Genomic DNA, 12,968 nt, shown 5'->3' on the forward strand with positions numbered 1-12,968 from the left:
CAGAGAAGACACGCCGGCCGCACCGCGCAAGGCGCTCATGTGCCTGTTCAGTGCCTGCTCCTGGGCTTAAAGGCGGCTGCAAGGTAATGACTCTCCGTGTGTGAGAACCTGAGCGGACGTGCTTCTCAGGTGAGCCACGTGCAACAGCACAGGTGAGTTCAGAATAAATCTCCCTTTAACCCCTGAGTAAGACGTACACTTTATCAAAGGACCAAAATGGCCCTGGCTGGTGTGGCTCGGTGGACTGAGCGCCAGCCTATGAACTGAAGGGTCACCGGTTCGATTCCCAGTCAGGGCACATGCCTGGGTAGCAGGCCAGGTCCCCAGTAGGGGGGGCATGAGAGGTAACCACACACTGGTGTTTCTTTCCCTCTATCTCCCTCCCTCCCCCTCCCTAAAAATAAATAAATAAAATCTTTTAAAAAGGACGAAAATGTGGCTTTACCTCGCGAAGCTGATTACTACTTGTTATAAGAAACTGCTCTCCTGCCACAAAATGGGCCTCCTGCTCCAGCTCCTTGAGACGAGACTGTGAACGGGGTGGAAACAGAGTCTCATCACCGGTTTGCCAGCAGCACCACCACCCCTGAGCTTCAGGCCTTTGTTGTGTAACATTAGGGCAACCTGAACCCAAGCCCGGTGCTGCCCCAACAGGCATCTGATCACCGAGACTGCTGCTGCGGGACCACCGGAACCATGAGACCAACCTTCGAAACAACCATCCCAGAGATGCTCTGGTAAGTAAAGGAAGATGGGGGAGTCAGGAGGGAAACAATGCAAACTGCCGAGGTTGTGGAACAGAAGCATTAAGACAGAAGAAACAAGAACAGAGTCCAAGGAACCTCTGGGCGCCACCAAGCATAGAAGTCCTGAAGGAGAAGAGAGAGAGAAAGGGCAGCAAGAATATGTAAGGACAGGTGGCCCAGAACCCCTCAAAGTGACGAACGGCATGGATACGGACATCCAAGCAGCTCAGCAAACGTCTAGTGGACGAACTCGAAGAGCTCGTCAGAGAGATCAATACCGAGACACATCACAACCAAACGTTCAAGAACACAAACAAGGGGAGAATCTTGGAAGGAGCAAGAGAGACGAGAGTTCCTCAGTAAGATGATAAGCAGATTTCTTATCAAAAACTTCAGAGGCCAGAATAAGCAGACCGTTACATTTAAAACGCTAAAAGAAAACAGCTGTCACCCAAGATGCCTACTGGGCAAAACCGTCCTTCCAGGGTGCGGGGGGCACCGAGAAGTATCCAGACGAGCAGAAGCTGGCGGAGGAGCAACCTCGGCCCTGGGGGAAGAGCTCCGGGTGGGCCTGGGGGCCGAGATGGAGGACGGAACCGGCAGCCCGAGCTGCAGGGCGAGAGAGAGCTCCCCGTGAGACAAACACGCAGGCCAGGAGTTAGGAACTACATCATTGTTACTGCTGTCCGCAACTGCACCTTTGGAGTGGAGACGCTGATACTGCTGAAACTTTAGCTTGTATCTTCTCCATCTTGGTTTCCATGTAATTCAAGAAACTAATGCATTTAAAAAATTGCTAGTTTATGTTTGAGGGAACACGATGCATAAAAATGTGATTCTGCGACATCAACGGCCCAGGGGCGGGGCCGAGCTGCAAAGGAGCAGAGCTGTTGTGTGTTGCAGGAGTCAGGCTGGTGTATATTCAAATTAGAGTGTGGCAGCGTTACGGTGCCATCCCTATGGCAACCACAAAGAAAAGAGCTGTAGAATATACACAAAAGGAAATGAGAAAGGGTTTTAAATACCGAGAAGACGGTAATGCAGGGAACGAGGAACAACAAGAGCCACGGAGCTCACAGAAAACGAGCAGCACAGTGACAGATCGGAGGCCCTCCTTATCGGTAATTACTCGGCTATAAATGGAGTCAAGTCTTCAAGAGAGAGGCAGAGGCTGGCAGAGTGGGTAAAAGCACATGATCCAACTACGTGCTGTCTGTGAGAGACTCCCTTTACATCCAAAGAAGCAACCTGGTTAAAAGTGAAAAGATGGAAAAAGATACTGCATGCGAACAGTAACCATCACAGAGCAGGGGTGGCTATATTAACATCAGACAAAACGGGCTTTGCATCGGAAGTGGTGACAGGGACGAAAGATGACATTTTATATCTGATAGAGCACAATGACACAACAGTTATAAACATGCACGCCCCCAATGGCAGGCCATCAAGTCTACGAAGGAACTGTAACAGAACTGCAGGGAAACACAGACAGTTCTGCCACGGCTGGAGGCTTGAACACCCGGGTCACAGGGACGAACAGAACAATCAAGTTGATAGCGATGAAAAACTCTGCAGGAATTCTGACCGGGGTTGTGTTAAATTTACGGGTCAGTTTGGGGGTCACTGGCACACTGAGTGTTTTCAGCCCCGAATATGGTGTCATGGGGCTTCCTCGATTCCTTTCATCAGTATGTTGTAGTCTTCAGCATACAGGTTTGTACCTAAGATTTTGGGAGGCTATTGTCAGAGCACTATTTATTTCAGTATCTTGTGTATTGGCAATACGTAGACATACAATTGACTTTTGTGTATTGACTTTACATCCTGGTACCTGGGTAATCTCATTTATCATTCCTGGGAAGCTTTACTGTTGTTTCCAGAAACAACATCTTCTAGAGAAGGTTTCAATTTACTTTGCCCGTATCCATGAAAGGAATCACCGTAGCCCTAAAAAACGTACTTCTTCAATAACAAGACTTGGAAACTGAAATTGCTGCTTGGTCCACAGGCTGCAGGATGGGTTAGCAGGTGTGGAAATAACATTCATCTCCTTCAGAGCTCTTGGGTGACCAGGTGCACTGTCAGTGGGCAGCAACATTTTGAATGGATTCTTTTTTTCCTAAGCAGTAGTTCTCAACAGTGGGCTCAAAACATCCAGTAAACCATGTGATAAACCAGGGGTGTCCAGTCTGCAGCCGGTGGGTCGCATGCAACCCAGGAAGGCTGTGAATGCAGCCCAACACAAAATCGTAAATTTACTTAAAACATTATGAGGTCTTTTTTGTGACTACATGTCACAGTGTATCTAATGTGTGGCCCCGAGATGCCAGAAGGGCGGACACCCTTGTATGTGCTGTGCTCCGGGCTCCGTTGCTGCGTTTACAGAGCCCAGGCGGAGCAGATTTAGCACAGTTCCCAAGGGCCCTAGGGTTTTCACGGTGAATGGGCACTGGCTTCCCCTTAAAGCCCCCAGCTGCACCAGCCCCTCACAGGAGAGAGAGCCAGACCGTCCCTGCCCCTCTGAAGCTGGGCCCCGATATCGCCTCTCCAGCCATGAGGTTCCTGGATGGTGTCTTCCTCCAGCAGAAGGCTGGCTCGCCCCCACTGAAAACCTGTTGTTCAGTGCAGCCGCCGTCACGACTTGTCTTTGCTGACCTTCTGGAGAACTTGCTGCAGCGCCTGCGTCAGCTCTTGCTGCTTCAGCAGGCACTTGTTGAGGCTGGTTGGACCTGTCCAGATCCCTAAAACGGTCGTGTGTTCACTGGAGTAGCACTTTTGATTTCCCTCAAGAATGTTTCCTTTGCACTCACACTTGCTTGTTCTGTACAAGAAGCCTAGCGTCAGCCTGTGTCGGCTTCCGACATGCTTTCCTCACCAAGCTAATCGTTTCCAGCTTCTGACGTCCAGTTAGAGATGTGAGACTCTTCCCTTCACTTGAATGCTTAGAGGCCACTGTAGGGCTATTAACTGACCCAATTTCAATATCGCTGGGGTTTAGGGAGAAGGGAGGTCTGAGGGAAGGGAGAGAGCTGTCGGAATGGCCAGTGAGTAGAACAATCAGAACACACACTTATGCCCTGGCCGGTGCGGCTCAGTGGACTGAGTGCCGGCCTGCAAACCAAAGGGTCACCGGTTCGATTCCCAGTCAGGGCACGTGCCTGGGTTGCGGGTCAGGTCCCCAACACAGGGCACACAAGAGGCAACCTCACACTGATGTTTCTCTCCTTTTCTTTCTCCCTCCCTTCCCCTCTGTCTAAAAATAAGATAAATAAAATCTAAAAAAGAACACACATTTATTGATTAAGTTCTCTGTCTTACGTGGATTGGTTACTGGCACCCCAAAACAATGACCAACAGTAACATCAAAGATCACTGGTCACAAGTCACCGAGACCGACGTCATAATGAAAGAATCTCGAAATGCTGTGAGAATGAGTAAAACGTGACGCAAGGACGCGAAGCGAGTACGTGCTGCTGGGGAGCTGGTGCCGACAGACGCACCGACGCGGGAGCGCCACTGACCCCGGGTCTGCGCACACGCAGTAGCCGTGAGGCCGGGCGCAGCATGCGGGCCGCGGGGCCGCGACACGCGGGCGGTCGGCGCCACAGCACGTCGCTGAGCGCGCAGAGAAGGGCACTGGAGCGCGCGAACCGTGCCCGCGTCCCGGACGGAAGACCCCGCGCACACCGGGGTGCGGGTGCCGCTCCAGCGGTCTGCACAGTCAGCTCGGCCCCTCTCGCGTCCAGAGGCCTCTGCTCTCCAGGAGCAGAAGAACCCTCCCGAAACGCATGTGGAATTCCAAGGGACACCGAGTAGCCAAAGGTCTTGAAACGGAAGAACACAGCTGGAGGCCTCACGCGTCCTGACTCCAAAACTCACTGCAGGGCACAGACATCAAACGGCGCCGTGGCCCTGGCGCAGGGACGGCACAGGGACCGGGGAGGAGGGCAGCGCGCCGGGGATGGGCTCGCATGTGCGCTCACGGGAGGAGGCCGCGTTCCCCGTCCTCACCAGAACGGCTGCTGCGAAGCCTGACGTCCCGGGGGTGGGGGTGGGGGTGGGGGTGGGCCACGGCAGGACCCTGTGTGCCCTGCTGGCCAGTGAGGCCGGGGAAGCATCACCCGGGCATCCCGCCCCCGTGCCCCTGACCCCAGCAGCCCCAGCCTGCCCTGCACTCCCGAGAAGCGTGTGCTTACGCCCCGGAGACACACTCGGGGGCTGCAGCGTGGGCTGTGGTGACCGCAAACTGGGACAGCCCAGATGCCTGCCATCAGAGCAGTGCGATAGAGACCCCAGCGCAAGCGACACAGGGTGCCCCGGAGCGAGAGCAGTCGGGCCCAGCCAGGGCCCTGCAGCTCGAGGAGGGGAAGGCGGGGCGCTGCCGGGGCACCGGGTGGAAAGACTGTGAAAGCAGCGGCGCAAGGACCGCAGACCGGGGGCGGGCGGGCGGGGGCCCTGACAGGCAGGGTGCTGCCGGAGGTTTAGGGGGAACATTTCAATGCCTCTTGTCGTGCACCTTTGCGCGTCTCTCTGTGGCCTGTATTACTCACTGTTACAAAGTTGTATTTTTGCTTTTTAAAGAATCCAAGAAGCCCATCAACTCCCCTCATCAAACCAGGGGGCGATGCCCTTGCAAGAACCTCGCGTGAGCAGGTCGCTGCAGCCCCGTTAAGCCCAGTGCACACACAGGTCGGACAGTGACCACAGGCAGCCGCCTCTGAGCCCCCTGCCCACGGGGTTGCCCGGCTCTGGCCTCCGAGGGAGGCGGCGCTGGCCTGGGTCTGGGAAGGGAGGGAAGTCGCTCCAGACCAGCCGCAGGGCGACCTGTCCGGGAGGAGGGTGCCGGCAGCACAAAGGGTCTCCAGGACGACGTACCCCGAGAAGCGCTGAGGTCCTCTCTAATTCTTCCTGGTTCACCCGGATGCTGTGGCTTTCCATCACTGCGGTGCAGAAACCAGGCGGAGAAAAACCGCGTCAGGGCCTCCCTTCCGTGGGAGGCGGCGGGTGGGGGCGCGCCGCACCGCCTCCAGAGGCAAAGGGTCCCTGAGGCCCAGTGCCCGAGCCCTGCAACGGTGGCGATGGGCGTGGGGACACACTCGGGCCAGCCACACTCTGTCGAGGCAGCCGGGTGAGGCTTTGCTCTCCCGCACCCAGCAGGACCTGGGCAGAGGGGCGGGGTGAGCCCGGGGTTGCACGGAGGGTCGGAGGGTCAGTGGACACCTGCTGATGCACAGCGTCCAGACAGGCTCCGCCCCCACGCTCTGCTCCCAAGAGCCAGGGAGCAGGAGGGCAGCGGTCCCTCGGCCAGGGCGCCCGCGGCTGGACAGTCCAGAAGGGACCCCACAGGAGAGAATGTCAGAGCCCGCTGGCCCCTCCACACCAAGACGCGATGTGGTCCAACGCCTCCTGTTACTGCAAGGGAAGGTCAAGGGCCCGCTCCCTCGCCAGGGCTCGCACGAGACGCTGCCACCCCTGAAGGCGTGAACACGCCATCCTCCCAGCAGTGCGAGGGGCTCTCCAGAGAGTGACCGCACGCCATCCTCGTGGGGACTCACCTGCCAGAATCGGTGTCAGAGGGAGCTCCAGCGTACAGAACAGCCGCCATAAACCGCAGACCTGTTTCGTAGGAAGACACAGCAACGTCACGTCTAAAGGACCATTTCTACCTGCACGTTGCGGAACAGCCTCCTGATTTCGGTGAGCTGCGTCCAGGCGACTCCTGCGCCGGGCAGGGAGGGTTCGCCTGCAGCAGCCACGCCTCCCCCCCTGCCCCCCCGCCCCCCCCCCCCCCGTCCGTGCTGCGGTGTCCTAGGGCGTCAACATTCCCGGACCGAGGGGAGGTATTCAGAGCTGGGAAAGCACACCCCACCCCGACTCTCTCTGCTCTTTCGCGTCTGTGTGACACAGGTGTTTGCGGACTCTCAGGCTTCTGCTTTAACTTCAGAACAGGTTGCCTGGATTCCCAGAAATGGGGTTAGCGCTGTCGCTGATTTTGCACCGACTGCACAGATGAAGGTGGGGAGAAGTGGGGCCGTCCCGCCGGGTCACGAGGAGCACTGCTCCGTCTGCCCAATCCCCCCCCCCCCCGCCCCGCGCTCTCCCACTCCTGCCTGCTGCCCTCTGGCGGGTCCTCGGCCTCATCCGTCCCTCCACGGCCCTCACGTCCTCCGCCTGCCCTGCAGACCCCTCCTCTGCCCCCCCGACGCCCTCCACCCTTATCGCCTGGGCTCCCCCTCTGCTCCCGGGCGGCAGGAGGAGAGAGCAGCGGGGCTCCTCTCTCCACCGGCCCACAGTGCACTGCGGGCCGTGCGCCTCTGCCTGCAGCCACAGCCCCGGGCACCCGCTCCTGTCCAGCGGCCCCTGCAGGGCCAACTGCTCTCCCAGGCCCTAGGAGCAGCCAGCCCTTCAGGCCGAGGGACGGAGAAACGTCCCGTCAGTGCCTGTGCCTGGGGGCTTCTGCAGCCTGGACTGGCCCCCGTCTCATACCCAGTCCCTTCCCTCCGCTCTTCTGGATCGAATGCCCTCTGCTTCGCCACGAGCCGAGTCCAGGTCACCGCTCACTGAAAAGCACTCTCGGCTTTCACGTTAACTGTAGCGTAAGAAGCGTTCCTATTGAGTTGGAGGCTTTTAAAAACGCTGCAACGGCTAACCCATGGAACACCCTTAGGAACTTCAGGCCCTTTCATCCGGACTCCCCCTGGAAGAGGGACGCCGGTGAACCTGGCCCCAGCCCTCCACGCTTGTTCCCCGCACACTGGGGGCGCGGGGGAATGCCTCCGGTGCGTGTGGGTGCAGGGGGACACAGCGCCTGCCCCCACGAGGGGTGGGGCGCCTTGCCTTCAGCTGCGAACAAAGGTCCATCGTGAGCCTGTAGAGAATCCTCAGGTTTGCACGTATGTTCCGATGCTTTAAGAGAGCAAAAGAATTTAGAGTTAGGCGCACTGGGCAGCAATGGCCATCACGACCGAGGAAGTGGCGGGACTCTCAGCAGCGCCCGCCAGCTAGGCCGCAAGCGCCTTTCCACGGCAGACAGCACCCACCCGCGGCAGCATCACCCGTCGCTTCCGGGAGACCGGCTGCTGCTGGGCAGACCCGGGCGGCCCAGCGCCTGGCCCTCTCCCAGGCCCTCTGTTCTGCTCGTCCTCTCGGCCATGCGCCACCAAGAGGCCAAGCGCCCGGAGTGGGAGGTTACACGGGGCAGAGACAGGAGGCCGGGGACCTGGCCTCTGGGCCCCCACAGCTCCATCCTACGTGAGCAGGCAGAGGGGCCAGGCCACCACACCCACCGTCCACTCCCACCTGGACAACGGTCAGGGTCTGCCGCAGCCCCCACAGTGGCCTCTTTCTCACGGCCCGCCTGCCTGGAGCTCCCGCGTCTGCCAGGTGAAAGCCCCGGCCCCGGGCGGTCAGACTCGGGACGCAGCAGTGCCTGGGGCGGGGCGGGCTGCACACCCGCAGCAGGGCTTTTCCCGTCAGCCCTGCGCCCCGCTCCCCGACCGACCGACCGACGACTGGGCGGGGCCCTGCGAGAGCACTCACGTCCACCTCCGGGCCACACTGCCGCCGCGTGGGCCTCCTCCTGCCCAGAGCTTCCCAGGACAAGACCGAGCTCCTGGGCGGCCCAGCGCCCAGAGTCTCCTCCTCCTCCTCCTCACGTGGGGCCTTGCGGCTCCCCACAGGAGCCACCTCCTCCCGTGACTCCGACTGTCCCCACGCTGCCTCTCCGCCCAGAGTCCCCGTCCCCTTCCTGACCTCCCCGCAGCCCCTCAGAGCAGCACGCGGCGGCCGGCCTCCCCTCCCACCGCGTGCAGCGCAGGCCAGTGAGACACAGGGGAAGCTCCCGCGAGGCTGGCAGGGACGAGGCCCCGGAAGCGCTCCCAGGTGGAACCAGAGGGGCGGGCCTGCAGGGGCAGCGGAGTGAACACGCCCCCAGCACTGGTCAGGGGGAAGTCAGGCCAGGTGCTTTGCCCCCACGGCCACCACCCCCTCATCACAGGTTACACTAGGAAGAACATAGACACCAGGGCCAGAGAGCCCAACATCGGCCTCAGACGGGACGCGTGACGCTGACCTCTCCGCACCCCCATCCTCCCACCTGTGAGCTGGGACTGGTGAGACCGAGGTGGAGGACTCCTTTCAGCACTAAGAAGATCTCAGCTTGCGTCTGGGGACAGCTTGGAATCCGGGTGGGACTGCCCCTCCCTCCCCTCCAGGGGGCAAAGGTGACAAAAGGGGCACATGGCAAAGAGGTCATGGTTCGGTGCTGGCCCAGGCCTGGGGGCTCCTGCTCCCTGGGTCCTCAGAGCCTGCTTCTGCTGTTCCTAGGAGTCTGGGAACTACCACATATCCCTCTGACAAATCTTTTTAAATTGAGGGACCGTGGCATTCTCCGTTTTCAACCCCAAGCCCCCATGAGACACAGACCGTGTGCGAGATGAAGGGCAGGCTGCAGCTCAGGGAGGCAGGCACGGCCGGCTCACACCGCCCCCCGCGTGCTCCCCAGGCTGCCACCTGCAGCAACACCACCGCCTGCTGCCCCCAGCACGATCTATATTAGTCATGCTCCTGACCCGCCGCTGTGAGCTCCCGCCCAGGAGGCCTGAAAAGACAGGCCCGCTGTGCCCCCAAGGCTCCCACGGGAGTGCCTGGGGCAGGGTCTCGCTGGGCTCAGGGCACGGCTCCCGAGCTGCGGGCAGCCCCGCTTGTCCGGGAGGCGCTGTGCACTGGAGAGGGGCCGTCCCAGACCCTCTGCCCAGCTGCCGCGGCACCAGCACCGAGGACTGCTGAACACGCAGCTCCTGCTCTTAGAGCAGGCGGCTCCGACGCCGGAGTCTGTTCAGAAGACAGGCCGGGAGTGGGGTTTCCCAGGAGCAGAGGAGTCGCGCGACCTGACGCCCGTCCTCTCCCTGACAGCGGTGTCCACCCACAGCCCACCGCCCGCCTGCAGCCCGGGGTGGCTATGAGTGCAACCCGACACAAACTGTTAATTTACTTGAAACCTTTTTTTTTTAGCTCATCAGTTGTCATTATTGCTTGTGCATTTTTTTAAAGATTTATTTTTAGAGAGAGGGGAATTGAAGGAGAAAAACAGGGAGAGAAACACGGATGTGTGGTTGCCTCTCCTGCGTCCCCTGCTGGGGACCTGGGCCGTAACCCAGGCTTGTGCCCTGACTGGGAATCGAACCAGCAACCCTTTGGTTTGCAGGCCAGAGCTCTATCCACTGAACCATACCAGCCAGGGCTAGTGTTTGTGTATTGAATGTGCGGCCCAGAGACGCCAAAAGCTGGGACACCCGTGGAAAACGTCGGGGCAGAAAGCACTCGTGCTGAGCGAGTGGAAACGAACCCCAGCAACGTCCCTTTCGCTACTGCACTGCCTCTGAAGCAGCGTTTCCGGAGAAACGTGAGTGCTGCCTTAAGGCTGATAAAATCTTATCGTAAAACGACTCACCACAGTACTTTTCGAGGCGTTCCCGTATGTGCTGCTCACTTTAACTGTGATGGGGTTCCCCGAGTATTTTGCCACTAAATCTTCAAAGGACAGCGCAGCGTCACGAGGGTCGATGAGCCAGGCGGCAACGCTGGGGTCCAGCCCCGTAAACTCAGCAGCTGGAGAGAAAGAGCATGCCCAGTCGCTCCCAGGTCACGGGGCGTTGCGCCTTCCCCTGCGTTACAAGGTTCTCAAGGGCCAAATGAATGATCCTAGCATCACCGTCCGCTCGGACACAGAGCGAAGTACCAAAAGATACTCTCCCAATACGAAGGAATTCCGACACTTTGGTAAGCGGCCTCCACAAACCCCGGGGTCCCAAAAGGCCAACCTCCACGGGAATTGATCCCCCCGAACCCCCAAAGGGGTAGAGACTCCCGACTAACTTGGAATTTGAATCTCTCAGAATGTTCAACGAGCTCCAAGCCAGAATGCTCAGCCAGACTCCCCACCTCCTCCCTCTCTTTCTCTCCGGTTCCCAAGCCCCTCCCTGGCCCAGGCACCTCCGTCCCTTCCTGCCCCCTCTTCCCACCTCTCAATCCCTGTGACAGCTCTGTCCAAGTCCTCCCTCCTCCAGCCGCCTTCCCAGGCCACCCTGACCCCACAGCAGCACATCGGGGTGCTCGGGAACCCAAGTGTCATGACTCAGGGCCGCCGACCCCATAGCACGGAGTTTGGGGAGGGCGGGGGGGCTGCTCGAGAACAAGACACTGGGCACACTGGGCATGTGCCCGGCCTGCGGGAGGACACCCCGTGAGACAGCCAGGTGCGTGAAACGAGCCGGAGGGGGCCAGGCGGGGAGCCTGGCAGGTCAGGCGGCTTCAAGTGCGTCCCCGCCCTGACAGCTGGGCGGGAAGAGGGCTGGGTGTATGTGCGAGACACATGAGAAGGCGCTTTCTCCAAAGTAAGAGCACTTGCTGAACAGGTGCGTTTTTGTGCCGGAGTATTCTAGACACAGCGGGGGTGTCATAAAAGGCTGGGGAGCTCGTAGTTAAGAAGTAAATCTGAGCCCTGGGGGACTGCTTTTCGAGTTCCCGTGACATCCCGCCCGGTGCTGTACAGAGACGAGGACTTTGCCCTCGGACAACCCGCGGCCTCAGAGCACTCTGCGGTGCACATGCCACCGTCCGGCAGGCCCGCATCGTGCTCGTGCTGGTGGGGGAGATCTGCGTTTCCCGGGGCGCCAGCGCCACGCGGTTTTTGTTTGCTGTCTGGGAGCCCCTCACGCTGGCAGAGCGGGAGCTCTGGCGGAGGAAGTCGGCGGCTGCTGGCTGCCCGCCACCCCCGCCAGCAGTGCGTGACCCGACATAACACTGGCTGGTGACGCCGACCCACCCAGCAGGGCTTTTCCCTCCCAGCTGCCCCTTCCCAGCTCTGCTGGTCCAGAACCAAGGATCCTCATCAAGGCCCAGCTCTGAAAATCCTCCAGGAACGCCTGGCTGTGCTGGAACCCTGTGGGGCTGGTCCCCATGTCCCCTGCAGCCAGTGCGAGGAGGCCTGCCAGGGCAGACGCCACACGGGGGGGGGGGGGGGGACAGACCAGCAGTGCAGAAAGAAGTGACAACAAGACAGATTTTGAATGAGCTAAGAAAAATCAAGAAAATAATAACATCTGTAAAAAATAAATCAGAATTAGAAATACTTAGAAATCAGGTGACGTAGGAAAAAACTGAAGAAAGAATTCAGGAAAAAAATAAAACAAACAAATTTTCATAAATAAAAATATTTCAGAAATAAAAACTGGCAATACATAAAAGCAGATAAATGTAATAAATAATGCCTTAAGTAAAAAAGAAAATAGAGGAGAGGAATATTTTTAAAAATAAAAAAGAAATGGAGAGGTTAAAACCAGATTCTAGGTAAGCACTAAATGTGAAAGACAAGCATTAACATGTGCAACAGGAGTTGAAACACCACAAAAAAAGACAAACGACCAACAAGAAGTAGCTCCTGACAGAAGGACACACCCCCGGTTAGGGTTGGCACTAGAGCTAGGGTCAGGGTCAGGGTCAAGGTCAGAGCTCTGAAGCGGCCTTGCCGGCCCGCGGTCTGACCCGGCCTCCGGACCTAGCGGCCAGTGTGCAAGCACTGGGGGAGCGAGGGGGGCCTGCTCACTGGCAAGAAGGGGTGTGGTCGCCAGGCCCAGGCGTGGGGACCCCGCGGGACCAACAGGCTGGCTCCGTCGACCACGGCAAAGGAGCCGCGAGGACGCGGAACAGGGAGACAACACACAGGCCACAGAGCAACACCTCTCCCAGGTACGGCTCTCAGTTCACACAAGCTGTAAAAAACACTGACAGACAAACAGGAATATTTAAAGACAACTGGGAAGTACTGCACAAACACTGACTGGATAGCTAATAATATTAAAAAATCATTGCTAGCCCTGGCTGGTGTGGCTCAGTGGATTGAGCACGGGCTGCGAACCAAAGCATCGCAGGTTCGATTCCCAGCCAGGGCACATGCCTGGGTTGCAGGCCACGGCCCCCACCAATCGCACATTGATGTCTCTCTCTCTCTTTCTCCCTCCCTTCCCTCTCTGAAAATAAATAAATAAAATCTTAAAAGACAATCGTTGCTACTTGTAGGGGGGAGATAACAATGATGGTCCCATCTTAAAAATGAAATCCTGGGCCCTGGCTGGTGTGGCTCAGTGGACTGAGTGCTGGCCTGTGAACCAAAGGGTTGCAGGTTTGAACCCTAGCCAGGGCACATGCCTGGGTTGCAGGCCA

General features: G+C 58.5%; 1 protein-coding gene across 1 annotated transcript in view; it reads right to left on the reverse strand.

Moving 5' to 3' along the window:
• The window catches only part of POLN (DNA polymerase nu), an 87,950-nt gene that overhangs the window by 48,460 nt on the left and 26,522 nt on the right, over nucleotides 1-12,968 (reverse strand). Inside the window, exons 7-11 of the mRNA XM_045834588.1 lie at nucleotides 10,198-10,355; nucleotides 7,584-7,652; nucleotides 6,302-6,362; nucleotides 5,622-5,686; nucleotides 446-529 (exon numbers count right to left, since the gene is read on the reverse strand). Coding sequence (XP_045690544.1) covers nucleotides 446-529; nucleotides 5,622-5,686; nucleotides 6,302-6,362; nucleotides 7,584-7,652; nucleotides 10,198-10,355 — 437 coding nt within the window. The remainder of the gene's footprint in view (nucleotides 1-445; nucleotides 530-5,621; nucleotides 5,687-6,301; nucleotides 6,363-7,583; nucleotides 7,653-10,197; nucleotides 10,356-12,968) is intronic.

Source organism: Phyllostomus hastatus, unplaced genomic scaffold, assembly GCF_019186645.2.
Source record: "Phyllostomus hastatus isolate PE091 unplaced genomic scaffold, TTU_PhHast_1.1 phas_contig_196, whole genome shotgun sequence".
NCBI classification, from domain to species: domain Eukaryota; kingdom Metazoa; phylum Chordata; class Mammalia; order Chiroptera; family Phyllostomidae; genus Phyllostomus; species Phyllostomus hastatus.